The sequence below is a fragment of the Astyanax mexicanus genome, chromosome 4, assembly GCF_023375975.1.
Source record: "Astyanax mexicanus isolate ESR-SI-001 chromosome 4, AstMex3_surface, whole genome shotgun sequence".
Classification (NCBI taxonomy): domain Eukaryota; kingdom Metazoa; phylum Chordata; class Actinopteri; order Characiformes; family Acestrorhamphidae; genus Astyanax; species Astyanax mexicanus.
In genome coordinates this window covers 38,742,944-38,765,751 of record NC_064411.1, presented here as the reverse complement: position 1 = coordinate 38,765,751, position 22,808 = coordinate 38,742,944, and the positions used below count along the sequence as shown (strand labels likewise).

The 22,808-nt window shown below is 36.6% G+C and overlaps 1 protein-coding gene across 1 annotated transcript in view; it reads left to right on the top strand.

The window, feature by feature from the left end:
- The window catches only part of vipr1a (vasoactive intestinal peptide receptor 1a), a 53,171-nt gene that overhangs the window by 11,023 nt on the left and 19,340 nt on the right, over positions 1 to 22,808 (top strand). Inside the window, exons 3-6 of the mRNA XM_022679080.2 lie at positions 2,286 to 2,390; positions 16,728 to 16,834; positions 18,148 to 18,245; positions 21,790 to 21,922. Coding sequence (XP_022534801.2) covers positions 2,286 to 2,390; positions 16,728 to 16,834; positions 18,148 to 18,245; positions 21,790 to 21,922 — 443 coding nt within the window. The remainder of the gene's footprint in view (positions 1 to 2,285; positions 2,391 to 16,727; positions 16,835 to 18,147; positions 18,246 to 21,789; positions 21,923 to 22,808) is intronic.

Below are 22,808 nucleotides of genomic sequence, written 5' to 3'. Positions count from 1 at the left end.
AGGGCAAAACCACTTGCTTTAGCATATCTTGTGGAGACCTAGAAGGCTCTATTTTAGGGCCTATGAAACTGATGTTAGTTACGATAGTAATATAGTGATAAGAATGAATAAATTATGTTTGTTTTTACAGATATTCAAGATATTTCAACATTTTAAATTATTTTACCAATTAACCAAATCTAATTGAAAGTTGGGATTAATTAGATTAATTAATGTTACTTTTCCAGCCATACCAATTAGACTTCAAGAAGCAGAACACTGCCATCATGAAAAGAAAATTCCAGAAGAAATGAAAAAAAAAAATCCACCTTGAAAGGGTCAAACGTAATGTCTCAGACTCTGAGACTAATGGCCGGAATAAAAGCCAAATGTAGGAAACCTGGAACAGTTCCCAGTAGTGGCTGGTCCACCAGAATTCCTTTAAGATGAACATCTAGGCATTCTTTGCCTTCCTTAGATAAGGTCAGATATCAGCTGAGGTATGATCCCATCGTTAGAAAGAGACTTGGTGAAAATTAACCATGATCAGAGTTGCAAGGCAAAACCACTAATACCTGTAGTGTCTGGGACCAAGACTAGTATTAGAAGCAAATCATTAGCAGGAGCCTAGAAGGAGCCTGAGGTGTCCATGACCCTCATGCCAGTCTGATGTCAATTGTCCTTGAGTGGACCCTTTTTGGTAGGTATTGACCATATTGGAAAGACCTTAGAAGACCAGCCTGATGTTCTGAAGGAGATGTTCTGATTCAGTTATTTAGTCATCAAAATTTGATTCTTGACAAAGTGGCTCAGAATGTTACACTTGAATTTTTTTCCTGCTTTTAACACGTTAAATTTGAGAACTTTTGAGACTGTTTATTTGCTTTTAGTGGGGTTAAAATGATTGTAAATGCTTTGGATACTTTATTAGCTGTGGCTAACAATGAAAAGCAGTTTATTTTGCCGCACAACGAATGCTTTAATGCTCCACAGAGCGCAGGTTTACATCACAGTGGGCAGCAGGGCAGTGGGAAGCCAGGCTGGGCAACATCAGGACACGAAAGGAGGAACAGGGCATCTCAAAACATGTAAAAGAGATAGAGAGAGAACAACCACAAGGGAGTTTCTTTTGGGCAAGACATGACATTGTACAGAGCCGATTCAGACTACTTCCAATGAAATGATAGGTTTGGTATGCCTCATAGATGCTCACTTAACATTTATCTGATATTTAACTAACGTTAAACAGAATATCTATTAAATGGAATGATTATGTTAACCTTAACCCTAATTTTAAATCAATCCTAATACTGTACCTAATCCTGATCATAGCATTAATCACTTTTTAACTTTTTTTAGTGATTTTCATGATTAATTCGAATTACAGTTTTAATGCGCTTTACAAAATGAAGTAATCACGTATTTATATACATACATCCTATATATTCTATATACTAGAATATCCAAATACGCTACTCATTTCTGAAGTGTTTATCCGTCTTACCCTGTTTACCGGCGCCTCCCGCAGATCATCCCATGCATATTTTCATTCCGCTCAGTCCGATGGAATAAAGCATATATTTAGCTAAAAATAAATATTAAATCCTACCGTTTCTAAAAACTGCAGCAACATTGCTTTCCGGTGAGGAACCATGATTAATGGTGGAAAATAGTAATAATATCTCCTTCAAAGTTTCTTCTGTTTAGTGCGTTATTTCTCAATTTTCAGTCACAGACCTTGTGACCTTGTCACAGAGTGGTTTTATATTTTTTACAGAAAAACCAAGTTTTGAACCATTACTTTGTCATCTGTAGTTTCATTAAGGGGGAAAAAAATAGTCGAAAATTATTTTTTTTTTGTAAAAAAATCGAAGCACTAGGTAAAGGGTTAGGTCTAGGGTTACAATTAATACAGAATGATTTACATTTAACATTTAAGAGTTCAGTTGTTTTTATGCACATTTGTAATTTATAATAATAGTTGAGCATCTACAAGGTATAAACAATGTAGCATCCAAGAAAATTGTTTGCAAAAGTTTCTCTTAAATAATGAATTTCTTCCATTTCATCATATTTTTTGTGTTTTAATTTTGGTTTTATTTTAAAGCATCATTGAATAAATATGTGGCACTACATTCAGCATGTGTCCTCCTTTAAAAGGAACCAATAAGTATACTAATGATAACTTGTCCCTACTGGCTTGTATTCATTTTTAGCCTATTTAAAGCTTAAAAATAAACTTACATTGGTGGACTGCTGGTAAAACTTTGCAATTAAATGCCTGTTTTGATTTCTTCTTTTCCCAGGTTGCAGAGGTGAATGGGAAATCGCATGCTGGCCACCGGCTAGCATCGGACAGCTAGTCACAATCCCCTGCCCCAATTACTTCAGCCATATCAGTGACCAAAAAGGTAACATTAATAACAGTGTTTACCACAGCTTGTTTATCAATGTAGCTAACCATCTTTTCTCATACCAACTCTGAGGAAGAATCCTCTCTATGTAGAGACTCTCCTTTCAGATGAGAAACAAAAACATTTTCCCAGGCAACCCACGTTTTAAATGCGCAACACACTTCCAATAAATAATGCAAGAGCTGTTTGAGGCAGTGGGCGTAATTAGTGTGTTTGTAACAGGTAGCTAAGGACAAATGCTGAACTCTACTTTTTTAAGACTGTCTTTAAAAACAGAGAGGCGGAGATGAAGATGGCCTGAGTCGGAATGTGTGAGACTCTGGGGATCTATATGTTAGCTAGCGGAGGCCCAGACATTCGTTTATTGTGATGCATTTGTCTCTGGAGAGAGCTTGGTGTGACTAGAGTGACTTGAGGGAGTTAAGAGTGGAGCCAAGGTGAACAAAGAACTTGAAATAACAGCAAAACAAGAGACGGACCTAAGAGTTTTCTTTTAGTAAGACTTTCTTCTTAGAAAATTCTTCAATACATTCTCCACACTGTATCAAACTTTAGTAAGATAAAAGGGAATTAAAGTGATAGTTTTGCAGCAAATAATACACAGATGTGCCAAATATGCCCTGGCAAATGTCCCATGGAAGCTAAGGATTACCACACTGACCTGTGGAACATGGTCTTGACAATTCTAGCCAGATGCTACCGGTCACGATCATTAACACCCACAATAATGTTCTTTTACAACCTTGTGTGGATATAATCAGCATTACACCTACTCTATTCAATGAGAGGAAAAAGGTCAAACAACCATAGACAGGTTTTGCCCAGTTTTTATTACTGCTTTTTAAAATGCCTGTTAGAGGTTAAAGAACCCTTAAATGAGTTCATAACCTTTAGATCAGAGGTCTTCACCTCTAGACCTTAAATCAAATGTACAGTCCAGCCACCTCTGTTCTACTTAACAGAAATTGCAAAATCTGGAACTGAAACTTGGATTTAGGGTCTGGAGATGAAAACCTTGCGTAAACGTTCTTCACACCTGTTAGTTCTATGACTGTTACAATAATTGGGTTTTCGACTTATATGTAGACATGATCTTGATATTGCCCATTGCATGTGTTTACTTATGGAGTAGAGCATATAACATAAATGAGCCAATATGTTGACTTTGTTTCAAAACCATATTTTTGAATTGGGTATGTTTTATTTATTTAGGAGATTTTAAACATTTTATTCCAATTACAGTATCCGAAATATTTATAGAATTAAATAAGGTAACACTTTACTTGGATGGTCCATTTTATGGCCTTGTTGATGCTCAACTGACATGCAACTAACATTCAACTGAATGTCTATTAAATGCAATAAACATATGTTGAATGTAAAAGATTCAATATAGAACCTAAACCTACACCTAACCTTAACCCTTAATTAACCCTAAAATCTAACACCTAAGCTTAAAATCTAACTCTAAACCCAATCCTAAAATGTTAAGATTAGAGTTTTGTTAGAGTTGAATGTAGGGTTATACTCAGTAGAGAATCATTTACTTTCACCTTTCAGTTCAATTGCATTTAATAGACATGTAGTTGAATGTTAGTTGAATGTCAGTTAAGCGTCAACGAGGCCATCAAATGGACCATTCAAGTAAATTGTCACTTTACTTTTAAAGAGCAATGCACTTTTAATTATTTAATGTGTAACCACATTATCATACTGTGTAAAAAATACTATTGTAATTATTTTTGGGACAATATATTGTCCAAAGAAACTGGTTATCATAACAGGTCATTGCCTGACTTCATAGAAATCAACATTCAGACTGTAAACACATTATATTTGGATCTTAATTTTGCAAAAATGCTAAAATTCTTTTGAGACACCAATTGATTGGGGGTTTCCTATGCATTTAAATTAAATTAAAAGTGTTTCAGAGGGTTGAAAGTGTTTACTAAGCCCGGCTTGCAGTGTGTGAAAGGGAGTGGCTTTGCTACTGTACAGCATGTTTTATGTTTCTAATTATTTTACTTATCTTTGTCCTGCTGTTGATAAGATGCAGTTAAAGATATTGTTGGAAGGTGTGTGTGTGTTCTACAGATATACAAGCGATGATAGGTATCTCTTGCATGGCAAGAAATTGCTTTACCTTTTTAGGAGATCTGGCAGGAGGGGAGTACCAGTTGGTTGCATACAGAGTTTTATAAGGCAATGCCTTATAAATACCTAACTAAACTAAAAATAGGTAATTATGTGCTGGAGGGTGGTACATTTTATCTCATTACCAGGAGTGAATGAGCCTGTGATACTGCTCATGTGGTGCTTGCCCTGTGGACTTGCCTTAAGTTCTTAAGTAATGAGATTGATAAGTCTGGCCATGTGGGGTAACAGCATCTAACTTATAATGGACCAGAGGTTCACCTTAAATGTATTCAAAAAGGAACCAAGGATGGGAAGTAAGTAATATCCTGTAATTATTCAAATAACCATTTAGTTTAAATAAATATAACTATTTATTGTAGCTAATTATTTTACAAGGAGAAAAAAATGAAGAAATACAAAAGAGGGAGTCCTAAAACGTGTAATATTGACACTGCCAGGCCACAGGCTGAGACAACAGTGCCAATATTACACATTATAGCACGGACCTCAAATATATTATTGCAATTATACCACAGTTCCATTATCACTGCTTACTGTAAGATTTTGACTTACAGAGGATGAGAAAATACGATCTGTTTGGTTATAAACCCTCCATGAGTTAAAATAGTTCCATTGCTGCTCTGTTTGTAACTGCGCTGTTTGGCTTGTAAGCGCTGCATCATTGCTAGGTTACCTGTATGTGGCGGAGTAATACATGGAGAGCTTCGGTTACAGTGCATTACCGGCTGATAACGGCACTCACAGAATGCCTCTCAGCCAATCACAATGCAGGGTTGAAACTATATGTGGTATAATTTCTTATCATTCGTATATTCTTATACTTGTTCATCTCTATTAGCACTGCAATGATTAGCATAATCAACATAACCATTAGTGTCAATTGTACAATTTTGGGCTGGGGACAGAAACACAGTTCCATCTCTAGACATCAAAACAATCAGAAAATTACTGTAAAATCATGCTAAACTGAACCTGTCATTACAGATAAAAATGTCTTTGTATTGTATTTCAAATGTTAATGTCAATAACTGTAAGATTTAGCACAGACATAGAACAGAAATAGTACTATTAGTTAATGGTGACATAAACATCAATAGACAAATATAGAGCCACAGAGATTTCGTAGAATTTTGTCACACTTTCAGGCAGTGTCTAAAAAAGGATAATATTTGTAAATTATTAGTAGTAGTAGTTAAATGAACCCACATTAAGGATTATCCTCAGTATATAAAGTGAGGTAATTATCACAGTTAGAAATGATAAGGTGGCTAGCACAGCACACTGCGTGATGTGAAAACTAGTACAGCACAAATGACAGAGGACTGGCCTGATTGATAATTTATATACTGTATAGATCTTGGTCTATTTAGTCACTTTCATGTACAATGACCCTTTGATCTTAGTATGGGAACCAAAAGAGCTTTGACAAATAAATCAATAAAGAAAACAGAATTATGTTTGGACTTATACTAATTCCACTATTTTTGTGATACAGTTCAAGTTTTATCTTAGAAACGACCCCAATGGACTAGACAGGTTTTTTAATTTGTCACTTTACTAACTTACTAATCTTTTATTTCTGATAATAATCTATTATTCACAATATAAATGAGAATAATTTGAGTCTGACTGTAAGGAGTAAGGAGTGATCTGTTGAATGGTTAAGGAGTTAAGGTCATGGTGACTCACCAGGCTGTAATCAAAAGGCATTTCAACACATGAAACCCATCATCTTTAAATGACTTCACTCCAAAAGTGTGTTTAATCTCAGGGCTGTTCATTTGATTATCATTATCTCAAGTGAGATATTACATCCAGTGCTGACACATCTGCATATCTGTATGAATTCTATGAAATGTGTAGTTCTAAAAGGTCAAAGGCTTACTCAATTCATAGAAAATATCTCCATCTGTGTGATGCTGAGCTGACCTGTCACATGTCTTCTTCACATGTTGTCTCTGATGTTTGGTGTTTAATTACCAGTGTGATGTTCCAGTTGAGCTGATGCAATTTTCTCGTTTGGTTTCCCTCTCAGAAATACAGCTATGATGTACGACTTTGGTGGCAACCTTGAGGACCCTGTTGAGATTTATCTAATGACTTCCAAGGCACCACTTTACGTTGATGAAAGGGACAGGCTTTGACTGTAAAACCCCCAGAGCCCTTGAGAGAGTCCTTTTTGGAGCACATTCAAAACATGGATTGAGGGATTTAGGTTGTTGAGGGTGAAGCAGTGAGGATTTATCTTCCTCATGTGGCTGTGGGATTCACAGTTGAGTAAAAACTCTGGAGAGGGGTGATTCTGGCCAGATGTGACTGGAGGGGAGGCCTTGGGTGTTGTGGGGATGGGGGCTGACCTATGAGAGAGCGCAGTATGAAAATATACTGTACAGTTATCAGGATAAGTTATGTCTCTGAATATGCTTTTCTGAGTATATATAGGATATTAAGGAATTTTTGAAGGACACTTAACAAGAGCATCTATCCAAGGCCAATCAATAATTTTAAATCAACATGCAATATTTTGCAACAGAAAATGTTTTAGTTATGATATTATTATTTATTTTTAAACACATTTCCGATAGTTCAATATAAATCATTTCCAGCAAATGTTACTGACTGTTGTTCATTACAAAGAGCATTACATTAAATGACAAATACATTTTTCAGACATTTGTTGGAACATTTGTCTATCAATATCAGAATTATATGTTAGTGATTGAAATGAAAAAATAAACTGTGACAGACAGTACCAGTACCAGACACAACTTCTAATTCATTTTTTTAATGTAATTTATTTTTTACATTCTAGATTAATAATAAAGACATGAAAATAATTAAGGCACACATGTGGCATTATGTTATAAACAAAAAAGTTTTTGTCCTTCCCAATCCCCTGATCTAAACCTGATAAACTGATATGGTGATTTGGGATGAGAATCTAAAGTATAAAACATGAAAAACATAAAGAAAACACATTGAATAAGAACAGTTGTGCCCACATTTTTGACTGGTACTGTAAATTTTGTCCATATTGTCCAGCCCTACATGTAAACAGACTGGGGCATTTAGACTATGGATGTGTGATAAAATCGGAATCATATCAGTATTGGCAGACAAGACAAGCATATACACCAGCACAGATGAAATTTGGCCTCCACCTTTAACCCATCCATGCAGTAAACACACATACACACAACTGAGTACACTCTGATGACACACACATTGATACAGTGAGAACAGGTGCCCTGATACTTATTGTTTTCTTTTTTTTGACCATCTATATATTGGTGTTATATCACTCTAAACTACATTTAATAAATGTTTAGGTATTGGTATCAGCATTCAAAAATATCTATTATCATATCCACAAGTCAATTGCAGCCAATTATTGGGTCTATACCTAGCTTGCAGTGTACAGTAAGGTTTAATTATATAAATGGTTTAATTGAAAAAAATATTTCCAATAGTTCTAGGTTCTTGAGAAACTTACCTCAAAACATATTTTAGGACTTGATCTTGGGTCTTCTTTGAGTAAAAAACTTTCTCCTTAATTTCAGTCTTTTCCAGTACCCAATTATTGGCTTTTCCCATCACATGATGCTACTTCTGGGAGGCTGAAGCTTAGCGTGTGTTTCCTCTAAATGGCTAAAAAACACTTGGAAGAGAATGCTAAATGCTAGTTCTTTTCCATTAGATTAGCTTTTACCTTATGTAATAAAAAAATGTCAGAAAAAAGTGAGATACATTTGTTTGCACATACTGAGAATCTTGAAAATGTCTTTAAATATTGTGATACAATAATTTTACCATATCAACCAGCTCTATTATGCATTCCAAATTGCTTGCTCTTTACTTGATGGTAAACGCAGATAAGAGGAAATTCCGGGTCGCGTTCCGCAAAAGATTAAGCCGTATATTACCAACGATCTTGGTGTCACTGGAGAAGAGGAACAAAGGGAATCCGTAGATCCCTGCAGATATAAAAGTCAGAGAGAATTTACGACAAACAGGTTGAGAATTTCTGCTCTAATCATATTGATGGGCTTATTTTCTTCCACTTGCTTTATGAGTAGCCAGGAATGTCTTTCCTAGAATCCCACCATTGTTGATAGCCTGGCACAGCATATAGCCTAAAAAGCTCAAATGCTATTTTTTGAACTTACAAGCTTTTATTGGTAATTTACAGTGCTTTCTGGTAAGGAACTGGGATAAGTAGAAGAGCCAGTGATGGAGAAGTGTGTGTTGAGACGTGTAGACGTCTGGCTCGCTTGTGCTGATGTGCTTAGATAAGTGGATTTAACATACAGTCTCAGTGCTGGAGTCTGGAGTTTCAGTAGACAGAAACACAGTGCTAAAATTAAAGGTCAATATGGCAATAAAAAAATGTAGCATTGTGATACTGGAAGGATTTTCCATGCTACATCATAAAAAAATATTTAGTTTTGTTTAAAATTAATATATTGCATGAATAAAAAAATAGCATTTATGAATGAACAGTAGAAAACAGTAGTTAAAATAAATTAATAAATTAAGATGAAAATAGGCATAAATGCAATCTGAAGTAGCTACTGTTGTGGATACTGATCATAAAGTAGCTAGCTATGCTAATCTGGATTTCCAGCAGGCTAATTAACATTATTTACAGCTATTTACTTTAGCATAGCACCAGCTTTCACACACAATACACAAACAGATAGGAGTGCTGTGCAGAGCTAGCTCACCTAGCTAACCTGGCTAACTTATATCCACTGCCTTCCAGAAAAGAGGAGCTGCATCTGTAGTTGAAGGAGCTATTCTATTATTACTGTTCTGAGGAGAAAACTAGGTTTTGAAGGGCACGGTCAGTGCTGTGAATTTTTGGGAGAAAACATTAGCTTTAGAGCTAATTAAAAAGAGTAAAAAGCAAAAATATACATGGAAATGGATTAAAAAATAAAAAAACAGGGGCAGTACATTGTGACAGGCTGAAAAAAACAGGCTGGTATTCATACATGGGTTAACAGCTGAACAGCTCAAAACTCAGGGTCTGTTTGGCTGGATGAGACACATGACTGACAAGTGCCTTCTATAATAATAATAATAATAATAATAATAATAATAGAGGAGGAATAAAATAGAATTAAAAGTAAGAATTGTGAACTCAAACACTCAGAAAGCATAAGGATGTGATGTATCATAGTAACAATAACATTTTGCCCTCTTTAAATACAGGTGTACATAATATCTGCATCAACACATCAACACAGTATAGCAGTAAAAGATATTATCATAATTGTATTATTAAACAAACAAAAATCAATCAAAATTCAGAACAAATTTTTTGTTGTCCACATGAGCTGAAACGATTCCAGAATAATTGTTTTTCCGTATCAGATTAAGAGATATCAAGCCTGCTGACCCTTGCATCATCCTGAAGTGGAGAGCTCATTAGTTTAACAGGAGAGCAGAGAGGAAAACAAGCGTTACGAAACGTGGGCCCACGCGGATCCAGGAACATGTCATAAATCCAACATGGGCGGGGCCTCGCGCAGCCCGACACATCTGAACTTTTTACCCAGGAGTCTTACAGCAGCCATGCAGTCCTTCATCTCAGCAGTCACTTTGGGTGTTATTTTTTCTCATAACTCTGGTGGAAAAACCTATTTACATTCTTAAACCACAGGCATGTTATATATTAATTCAATATAACTGCATTATGAGCAACATTTTGACTGTTGCATGGTGTGGAATGCACTATGTGAGGTATTTCATGCCAGAGCAACCGCATATCTGTGCTGAACGATCTAGATGTTTGAGATGGTGGCATTAGTCGGTCATCATGGGCCCTGTTTCTTTAGTCTACTCACTCACGTTTCTCGCATAATTAGCATAATTAGCATGACTGTACTGCAAGGACATGCCATTAGTAACAAACAGGACAGGGATGATTATTGTGTCGATTGATGTTTTCTATGTCCCATGGAATCTGAAAAATAGCATACTGTTAATCCATGTTTATAGATGACAAAGCATCATACTGTATCAGAAACCACATAAACAATTATATTATAGTGTATTAAACACCTCACCACAGTTTGAGTCAAATGTATGATGATTTGGACTGAAGTTTTAACACTGCTGATCACTTCTCAGCTACATAAGCCTCAAAACTTCAACACAGAACTAAAGAAGCAAACTTCAGCCTCCTGTGCCACTGTGATTAAACAAGGGAGGTGCCGCCAAAGCACCCCAGCGCTGAAACAACACAGTGCTGGGCCGATTAGCTCCCGCGAGTGTCTTGGTGTGCGACGTTGAAAATCCTCGGCCCCCTTGTTTTTCAACCTGATGAAAGCATTCCTCCAGTGGAGCCGCGATTCAAAACAAATCCTGTCCGCGCCTCGGACCCCAGCAGCGGTAGCTTATCTTCTCCTGTCTGGTCCCTGCTGCTGGAGATTAAGAAGACAATGTTTTGCGCATCCGTAATGCACACATATCTGGATGAGTAGATTGGCTGGGCTAGTCTTCCCCCTTTGAGATGTAATGCTTTTGTGGAATGAATTGTGTGGTGAATGTTAAAGAACTTATTCTCTAAGGGATTTAGCAGACTTTTTAGGTGTTGTAATATAATAGACGTGAGAGTATTAGAGATGTTTTTGCACGTTTGATCCTTTTTTGCAGTGTATCTGAAAATAGTTCATGCAGATTTTTGGGAGATGGAGAACAGACAAGGATCTATTATCCAAATGCCCTTATTGTCTGTAGCTCTCCTCACTTGGATTAAAAAAAGATTTAGTGTCTCTGAATTGGCAAAGGGGTAGAGGAAGGCATTCTGTTGGCTCTGTTAACCTTCTGTTAAATTAATATATCATTTATTCATAATGCGTTCAGACTTTGCCTTTGCTTTTGCTTTTGTCTGCCTGCCCCCTTTCTGAGGGCCTCCTTTTTTGCTGTTTGAGGTGGTTTCCTTTGTTAGTAACAGAACTCCTCTGTGATGTTGCTGCGTTTGCTTGCTATGTTACATACTTGATTTAACAAAGCACAACATGTATCACTTTATATTGTCTCATTTTTAATAAGAAAACAGTTGAATATGAAAATCACTAAGATTTTACTTCGACAGAAATCCACACTGTGCTCTGAAATACTATATAAAAGCTATATATCGCACATCCAACAAAATAAAAGATTACATATTTAAAAACATGTTAATGATTTTATACTTATTATGTATTCCCTTATGTGGTTAATTACTAAAAAGAAGTAGGCTAACTCTACAGTAGCCCTACATTTCTGAAAGCACACACCAGGACACTATTCCAACAGGACAATGCTTGTCCACGTACTGCTACCATCTCAAGAGCTTGCATTGAAGACACTATTCTGTTGCCAACTTGTCACAGTCTCGTCCTGTTTTTGCGTCTTTCTGATCTGACCCTGTGTTTATTTAACCTACTCTCATGCCCAGTGTTTATCTTTGTGTTTAGCCCCTGTTGCTCACCTGTTTCTTTGAAGCTCTGCCCCCTTGTTACCCGGTCCAAGGTGTTTCTCGTTTCACCTGTCCAAGGTTGTACAAGGGGACTATTTATACACATGGACAATGGCAGGAAACGGGAAACACCTGTGACCGGGTAACAAGGGGCGGAGAAAGGAAGGTTTATACTTATACAGGTGTATAAAGTATAAACCTAACTTTAGGCAGAATTATTTTTTTTTACATAGAAAACACTTCAGCATACTAATAAGCCTACGTAAATGTGTGTTTACTTGTCCTCAATAATCCATAAGTCAGTTTATTAGATCATATTATGGCCTGTAAATCTGATTACGAAATCCGGATTTACGAATTGTAATCAGATTTCTCAGCATGTATATGTTTTCTCTGGTTTCTTTGGGTTCCTTAGTCTGCACATGCATGCAAACATAAACGCATATTTGGAAAACTGGTCTCTATCTTTGCAGCAGTATGAAGGTATTAAAAGCATATAAAAGCATTGTGTTCTATTAGAAACAATGAAAAACAAGGTCTATATTTACTGGTAAAGAGGATCTATTTTTCAAAAAAGCTGTGGCAGGAAGTTTTAGGTTTGCAGTATATTGTTCTGTGAAATCTAGTTATAGCCCTACTCATGTAAACCCCAGGGTTTTCCCATTGTCTGATTACCCAAGTTTATCATATTTTTCTACAGCCACTGGATTATTGAGTGCGTGTGAATACACTTAGGGTTAAAGAAGAAATGTAGCTTTAGTGCCAGAAATAGCTGCTTTTTTTGCATCATCATTTAATTTCTAAAGACAAGTTGATTGAGTGCCAAATGAGAAATCCAGACATTTCTGAAGTGTCATTTTCAAAGACACAGCCGTGCACTTGTCCTATAGAGCGACAGATAAGCTTCACTATTCAGAAGGAAATGAGCTGCCTGCAACAGATGACAGCAAAATGTGTAAGGAGAAGATGATGATTACCACTTTAAAAGCTCTCAGACCCTACATGCCACAAACATGCTGTTCACTTCAATATTCATGAATCATTCTTTGATAGATTATGTCCTGCCTTGCGTGTCTGAGAGCTTTTTTTGTCTCCTTTGAAATTACCCTCAATTTGTTGATACATGAAATTTAGGCTGGGGTTTTTAGTCCTATTCCTGGAATTGAGATTCAGAGAAAATCTTAGAACGCCTTCAAAATCACTGAATCATTTTATCAGCATTGTGGGAAGGAGTGAAAAACACTTTTAAACGAAAATGTCAGTTGCCATGCAGTTGTGTCAATTCAGTTTATTTGATCAGCTTTAACATCAAAATACACCCGCCTAATATTAAACATCTCTGACCATGGTGGACTCCTGAATGTGCCCAGTAGTGTTTGGTACAAAGATCAAAGTTAGTGGCAAATTCTTTAAAAAGAGAAACTGTTTTTTTTTGTGGGGTGAGACTTGATATGGTTAGCATCAGTATGTTTTAGGTACCCATAACCATTTCAGCAGTTTACCAGTTGTCTTTCCTTGGAGCACTTTTGCACTTTTGCAGTTTCATCCATATACACTCTTTCATATCAGAATGTTATGAATTAACACAGAAGTGCTGCTGGTGTTTTTAAACACTCTGTCTGTTAGGGGTGTGCCATATCGTTTTTTACGCAATAATATCGGCAACATTTTTGATTATCGTGAACAATATTATACCCTGAAATATTGTGCCATATTACCAACCCCTAATTATCACATCGGGGTACTACTTTTTTGCAGTTTTTAGCAAAAGAAAAAATTCACAGGGTTTTAATTTCTCATTATATATCTGCTAGAGACAGATTATATATATGTCCAGTATCATTAATTTGACTTTAATCCTGAATATATGGAGATATATATGGAGTGCATTATTAGTGTCACAACATTTTGGATCATTGACTTCTGTTAAAATCTGATACAATTCTTTTATTTTTTAATATCTAAGTTAGTTAGTTAGCATATTGTATGTTATAATAAAATTCATTTTTTTCTCTTGTTGCAGTAGTGTATTCTTAAAATATTTCTTTTAATCCAATGTTTTGTAATATCACCAAGAGTATCATTATTGCAAAATGTTCGTGAAATATCTTGATATTATTTTAGGGTAATATCGCCCATCCCCAGTGTCCATTCACTGTCCACTCTATTAGACACTCCTACCTGTCTGGTTCACCTTGCAGATGTAAAGTCAGAGACAGCTGCTCTAAATCTGTTGCTGCACAGTATGATGTTGATTGTTCTGTAGTTTTTCAGTCCTTCATCAGTGATCACAGGATGCTGTTTTCTGGATATTTTTGGTATTTTGCCATTGAGATGTTTAAAAACAGCAGCAGCACTGCTGTATTTGATCTGCATGCATCAGCAGAACACACAATAACACACAAATCACCACCTTGTCAGCGTCACCACCGTGCTTAGAATGACCCACCAGCCAAATAATAGCTGCTCTGTGGTGCTCCTTTCCATTGAAGAACAGAGTGAAAGGAGGATAATAAAGTATGCAGAGAAACAGAAGAATGTTAAAACAAAGAAGTGATCATAAGGCCCTGATTTGACCGTGTATCTCTATATAAACCTAACACTGTGGATTTTCCACACCTTTGGGTTCTCTCTAAAGTTCTCTTTTTTTTCTTCATTAATCCCATTGTGCTCCTCTGGGTTAATGAGAGCTCTGCAAATTAGAGCAGTATTTTCCGAGGTGAAGATGGTCATGTTTTATTCATGACTCCTCTCTATAAACATAGCATCTAATGACTAATGAGAGAATGAGTGCAGAGCAATCACCCTCTTTGGGGAATTCATCACAGGCTCAAGGTGCTAGTGGTCACTAGCTAATTCCAGAAGGGAAGTCGCACATTAAAACAATGAATCATTGGATCAAACATGGATCATTGATTGGAGTTCAGACAGTTTCTGCTGTGTTGCCTCTGTTGTAATGGGAGACTTTCAAATAAATCTTTGCAAAGCGCAACGGTTTGGGAAACGCATACAGGTGTGCTGGATAGCAATCACAACAATACTGTAGAACAAGTGATTTAACCCCATTAATATATTATCTTTTCATTCTGTATTAATTCTAAATATACGTACATATGTAATATTCTTAAATGTTTGACCACGCCACTTCTAATGAATGCAAACATATTGGCACCATGTTCAAAGGAGAACTCCGGGTTGAAATGGGTGTATTAACACGTGATAAAAAGTACTTATCTTTGTTGAGTAGCCCACCTCTGCTCTCCTGCAGCTTTCTAAGATCCACCATTTTTGTGCACTTTGCCCAAAGAGGCTTTTAGAATGAGTGAGATGGGGCATGTTTCACACTGTTTTTGACCATTTATTTTTATTCGAAAGACAATTTGCTCAGTCCTCCTTAAATGCACAATATCCTTCGCTTTTGGATATTTTGATATTGAAGTGTGTAAAATGCGATAAATTAAATTTCTAAACTACCTGAAACCTTAGCTCTTGACTTGGCTGCACTAAATTTTTCTGTGGACCTTTGCCTCACTCTACCTCCAGTCTAGTTATGTCACATGAGCGCAGTCTGCAACATGAAGAGCGCCGTCTGTTGCTGCACACATGTAATGCAGTTTGAGTTTGCTGCTGTTCAAAGAGTTGTAACTGCTCTTTTTTTCAAGAAAACTCAACTCAAATCCTGAATCATGCTGTTTGCCATCATCTGCCAGAGTCAGAGCAAGTTGCAAAGTTGGTTCTTTCAGGAGTGGGTAGATTTCCGCAGGGCATGCTGGCTGCTTTGTGATGCTGCATCAATGGCAGTTGGAAAATCACAGAGTATTTCTGGAGTACTTCATCACAATCGTCCAGCATGTCTCAAGTGTCCAGCAGCAATGGCAGACATATCTAAGACTGTGCCTGGAGTGTCAGGTTTTTTGGGCCTCCTGCACTTATCTGAAGATAATAAGCTCCTTCTTCTACTTCTCAACATCTATATTGACTGAGCTTGTAAATCAGTCATGATTCAATCATGCACTCCTTTCCTCTTCCTTACTTTTTTCTTTTTTTTTTATCTGGCTCTGATTGCTTTCGGGAATCACCATGAAGTGTAGGAACATTTAGCAGAATCCAAATCCAGCGGCATCTGCAAAACCTCATGCGAGCGGACGTAGAACGTAACTCACTCTGATTTGGAAAAGCCAAAGGTGAACGCTGATGTTTTGTTTCACAACTTTGGAAAAAAACGAAGTGTAGAAAGACAAGGTGAAGACGTTCTAAGCCCTTCTGCAGCCAAGAACAGTGGAGACGTCTGTGGCTGCAGGCCTTGAGGTGCTTTATTTAAAAATGTGGTGGATTATTTTGAATTTATTTAAAGGCCTTATGCTTGGCTTTGGCTCTGGCTTTGGCTTTGGCCTTGGTTGTGCAGTATGTCTGTGTCGCAGTGGCTGTTGATAAAGATGCGGATGCTGGAGGAATGACTCACCAGTAACTTAAATGTGTTCTTTCTGGGTTTCTCAGTCAAAGGACACAGGATTGTGAATTCCAGACATGTCCACACAGCAGAACAAAGTATCACATATATGTTCTTAATGTAGATTTGCGCACAAGCTCTGGAGCCGTTGGCTACAGCAGTTGAATTACAACATATATAATTCAATCAAGCCAGCTTATGGTTTACAGCAGCGGTGTGAAGAGCGTTGTAATCAGTCCTGTCCTCTCTCTCTCTCTAGGCAATATATCAAAGAGCTGCACGGAGGACGGCTGGACAAACATAGACCCTGCAGTGGTTGCGCAAAACTGTGGCTATACCCTCAATTACACAGAGGGTGAAGATATGGTGCGTATAACATGGACTACGTATGATGTTTAAATCTGCCTTACTTTAGATCAATTCAGCACTCATTGTTTCAGCGATCATTGTTTGTAGCTTTATTAATTAAAGTTTCTACTTTTCCATTTGTTGAAAGTATTGCAAGCAAAAATGCAGCGGAAAGTCAGGGCCGCCAATGATCAAATCGACAGGGTCATATAAACAAGAGCATTTATTTGCAGAAAATTAGAAATGGCGGAAACAACAAAAAAAGATGCAGAGCTTTTAGACCTCAAATAAAGCAAAAAAACAAGTTCATATTCATAAAGTTTTAAGAGATCAGAAATCAATATTTGGTGGAATAACCCTGGTTGGTTTTTAATCAGTTTTTATGCATCTTGGCATGTTCTCCTCCACCAATCTTACACACTGCTTTTGGATAACTTTATGCCTTTACTCCTGGTGCAAAAAATCAAGCAGTTCAGCTTGGTTTGATGGATTGTGATCATCAATCTTCCTCTTGATTATATTCCAGAGGTTTTACATTTGGTAAAAAGGTTTTAAGTGGTCTCTTATTTTTATTCAGAGCTGTATATGTTTCTGAGTATTTCTGAATACAGAAGTATTGTGTAATTCACATGTAATGCATTTGTAACTCCACAGATGCCACACATGGATTTGTCTTGTCTTAGTGGAGGTGTCCAATAACAAATCTGTGTGTGGAGGCTCTGTGACCAGTGCCAAGATCAACAGATTGTGTTGTCTGTTAATGCCTGATCACCTTTGGTCTTCATTACAGCCACATTGACAGACCAACGTTATGTTATTAACCTGTTATGAACACACAATACCATTTCAAGAGTTTGCCTTAAAGACCTATTACTCAAATATTGTAATCATCTTCAAATAGCACTTTCATAGCAGGATTGTCCTTCGCTACCTGACTGAGATTGAGTTCTTCAAATAGCAGTTACTTTCCTCTAACAAACTAACCACTGCTAATCTCATTCCTTGTCCTCCCTCCTCTTTTTTTACTCTTTCCTAATATTTCCCGTTTGGCCTCTTTCAAACCCTGCTAAATGTTTTTACTTTTTGCCTTGGATTTTTTATGTCATTTAATGCTTATGTACCTCATCATTTTTAAGTCACTTTGGATAAAAATGTCCACTAAATGCGATGTAATGTAATGTAAGTATGGTAATATATCATTCTTACATTCACACATATAAAGTTTAATTCAATTCCAGCAACTCCTTCTTGGTGTGTTATTTTCTCTAATATAATATCCATTTTTGGTAATAGTTAGTATTAACTATTTTGCACGATGCTCTCTTTTTCAGTTTGAATTCCTGAGCTCAGTGAGGATTGGCTACACTATTGGTCACACCGTGTCCCTGACATCCCTTGTAATCGCCATCTTTATTTTGTGCTTTTTCAGGTAAGCCACAACATCCTGTTTTATGTTGACAGAGACTGCAGTGAGCTTTGGCTTGAAGGAAGTAGTGAACAGCACAGTATTGGGTTTTATTGCTGTCAGTGTCGCTGCCGCATGTTTTATCAGCCTCTTTAACTGTTTACTGTCTTTTAAAAAGGGCATGTTAGGCATCAGTGTTCGGCAAATATGTGCACACTGGCTTTCAGGTGCCTTAAAACTTGAACATGCCAAACCCACTGAAACTGAACAGGCATTCCATATAACATTCATTTCTGTCACTCACATGCTTGCAAAGTAGTTTGAAATGTTTTGATGTTGTGAAATTCTGTACTGTCAAATTATGTACTGGCTCTTTAGAAAATTGCTGCAGTTTATCTGCAATTAAAGCCTTTTCTGACTGTAAGACTTTAATAAAATACTGATAGAGCTTTTATAACACTAATATTATCAACCCATAAAATAATATAGGGATTTCTGGAAAAAAAAATAAGAGACCACTTCAGTTTCTGAAAGAGTTTCTCTGATTTTGTTATTTATAGGTAAATGTTTGAGTAAAATGAAACTGTTGTTTTATTCTATAAACTAGGGACATGTCACGTCCTGGCCCTGTTTCCTGTCTGCCCTCGTGCCTGTGTGTTCCAAACGTGACCTGTGCCCCTGTGTTCTGTCTCAGTACTTTTCCACCTGTGTTTTTTTTTGTAGCTCCGCCCCCTAGTCCCAGGTGTTTCCACTTCCTGTGTGTGTTAAATAGTCCTCCCGTGTCAGTGTTTACGGTCGGGCTTTGCACCTTCCCCTGTTGTTTGTGATTCCCGTGTTTGCTTCTCGTTTACATAGTTAGTTAGCTTGTTTATTCCTTGTTTATTTCTGTATTTATTTCTCCTTGTTTATTTTTCTAGTTTACTCACTATTAGTTTTTCTGTCTAGTTAGTTCCTAGTTTGTTTCTCCTTGTTTATTTTCTTTTTTGTTTTGTTTATCTAGTTTTAGTTATTAGTCTCTCTCTTTGTTTATCTTTATTATATCTCGTTTGGTCCTTGATTGTTTATGTTCTCTCGTTTCGCCCATTTGTTTTTGTTTGTTTCTTTGTTCTCTGTTTATTTGTTTATTTGTTATTTACTTAATAAATATATATATACTTCATTACCTGCATTTACGTTCGCCTCTACGTCTCCGTGCCTGCACCTTCCTGACAGGACAACATTTCTCTCATATTCCAAATAAAAATATTGTAATTTAGAGCATTTATGTGCAGAAAATGAGAAACGGCTGGAATTCAAGCAGTTCAGATTGGTTTGATGGCTTGTGATCATCCATCTTCCTCTTGATTATATTCCAGAGGTTTTTAATTTGGTCAAATCAAAGAAACTCATTATTTTTAAGTGGTCTCTTATTTTTTTCCAGAGCTGTATATTTAAATGTTAAACACTACATATACACACCCCTCCCCCAAGCCAGTGCTTTCGTCTTCTATATTTTTCAGCTTCATAAGGGGGATTTCATGCCCTTAAACTAAAATAATGAACCTTTACTTAATTTATAACACTGTTATGGAGCATCATTTTTATAGGCTGTAAAGTTCACCAGACAGATGCAATTTTCATTTATAACACCTTCATTAAGTTGTGCTGGCAAAAGCTATTCGTATATATTGAACCATTGCCTTATAAATACATTATTCAGTGTTTATGAGCGTGTTAAGAAGGCTCTATGTAGGTACCCTACAATTAAACATTGCCAAAAAAAATATCAAGACACTTGGGTACCACAATGTTGATTCTCAAAACACAGTATGGATTTATATTGAATAGTTTACATGTACAGACTGTGGTTCATTTAGTGTTGTTTTAACTCCCAAATTTGATTCTGACTGGGTAAAAAGTATGTTTTCTTTTATGCATAAGATTGTATGTTTTTATTCTTTAATAATATTTTTAAATCTTTTAATAAAGAAAAAATGTGACAAAGTGGGAATGAGATTTTATTGCAGACAGTGTAAACATACAGTATTTAATTTTTTTCTCTGTCAACTTTTCATTTAATTCCTGCATTTCAAGTCTAGCACACATTTCAACATAAGTAAGGATAAAGCGTTTACTAAATAGAAGGATATCAAGTGATTAAGTGTTTCAGGTGATGTTTTATCACATTCTACCTGCAACCGTTTCCTATTGTGTTCTCCACACATTTTGTTCTGTACTCTATTCTGTACTCTTTATTCTGTTGCATGTGGTTTTGCATTGTCTTGTTGAAAAATGTTATCAACTGATGAAAAATATCCTCTTTGTCTAGCAGACTAAGAATGATATGAAGAATGTGTCTGTGGATGTACACAAACATCAGCAGTGTATTGGAATAAACCCTGAATGCGTCACAGTGGTCAGGTTTATCACATGGCTCACACAGTCAGTTATGTAAGAGCACAGAACCGGATATGGTATGGTGCAGTTTGTCTCCTAGCTCCTCAAATTAGCGTGTCACATCTTAAGTAGCTTCCTTTTGTGGCTTTCAGTCTACAGTACACTTCAGGTACACAGAAAAACAGCCCTTTTCAAGTCGTTGACTTGCAAAACAAGACATTTGCTCTCCAGACAGACTGTCTAGACGAAACATTTTCACTGAAGACTGAACTGAATAACATTAAATTGGGGGGTGGGATCTACATACAGTGATAGGCTAGACAATTGACTGGGGCAGAACATCTGTATGAAGTGTTTACTATCTAATGAAGTGCTTCGAGGAGAGACAGCAACAGGGTCATATTACCAATGAAATGAAGTTCTGGCTCAGAGGCTTCTGGGTTTGCCCTTTTCCAGGAACATGCATGCATTTTTCAACAAGACAATGCTAAACCACACGCTGCACACATTTAAAATGCATGGCTGTGGAAGAACAGGGGTTCTTGCAACAGGAGTGGCAAAAGGTTATCCAAAAGCAGTGTGTAAGACTGGTGGAGGAGAACATGCCAAGATGCATGAAAACTGTGATTAAAAACCAGGGTTATTCCACCAAATATTGATTTCTAAAATCTTAAAACTTTATAAATATTTGTTTCCTTTGCATTATTTGAGGTCTGAAAGCTCTGCATCCTTTTTGTTATTTCGTCTATTTCTCATTTTCTGCAAATAAATGCTCATCATCATAATATCATAATATTTTTATTTGGAATTTGGGAGAAATGTTGTCCGTAGTTTATAGAATAAAACAACAATGTTTATTTTATTCAAACATAAACCTTTAAATAGCAAAATGAGAGAAACTGATTCAGAAACTGAAATGAGCTGTATATTAATAAATAAAATGAAGCTGACTGAAAAAAAAAAAGCATAAAATAATTTGGGTTCATAATGAATGCAACCAAATGAAAATCAGAAAAAAACACTGCATTTTTTCTTTGCGTTTTACATATTTCTTACATACATTTTACAACCTTTTTTTTATATTTAAACAGTGCCTGTTTATTACAAGCTTGATTTCTAAAACACATGCAGGTGAGAAACAGAACTACAGTATATTCTTGTAAAATATTAATATACTGTGGTCTGTACACAGGAAGCTCCACTGCACAAGGAACTACATCCACATTCACCTCTTCCTGTCCTTCATCCTGAAGGCCGTTTCAGTTCTTATTAAGGACTTGGTGCTGTATGAAGTGGATGAGCCAGACTGCAGCAATCCAGGATCTGTAAGTGCCTCTTCCTCCTCTTGCTAGATGTTAAAAGAGACATTACGTATTTAATCTATTAAAGAGTATATTTTACACCTGTGCCTTCAGATATAATACATGTAAATGAGCTCTGTTCTGATTGGCTGCTCTGTTTTTGTCTCACTCAAAAGCAATCTGGGCTGAAACAAGACTTATCATTTAATAGTAAGTGAGTGACCTAAACTTTTGTAAGTCTTGTATATAAAAACAGTGCGTTCATAGGTTGACAGCACTACCGCCTTGTCATGTGACAGCGGTATGTAATTTGACCATGAAGTGTTACCTCAGGCTTGGAGAAGCTTATGAGGTGTTATTTTGTGGCTGGCCATCTTGCTCATGGCAAGGCAACAGTATTTGTCGGAGTTAGAGCAAGACCTGATAGTGGGCACCAGATGTATGGGAAATGTCACAATTTGCTGTTTTTGCAAAAAACAGTGCAAAATACTAACTAATAATGACAAATATAAATTGCTATTATCAAACCTGTACGCATCTTTTGGGCATTGTAAGATATAAGAGATTAAGAAGAGCACGTTTACAGCTGAGAGTTAAAGGAGAAATCTGGTGTGAAATGAACTTGGGGTTTAGTCAAACATGATAACAAGTACAACCTTTTGTAGAATAGCCCACCAGCATTTTGAAATACAGAGCTTTTAGCTGATGCTCCCAACAGGCTTACAATGCTAGAGATAGGGGCATAGTGTTGTCCATGCAAAGAAATCTTTTTTTTACACCATTAACAAGCTCAAAGTAGCTCCACACAATTCTGAGGGCCCTGGCACTTAAAACAGGACACTGAGAACTTGTGCAGATATTTTTTTACAAACACTGTTCATACACTTAGTTCCTTGAGGTAGTTCTTCAG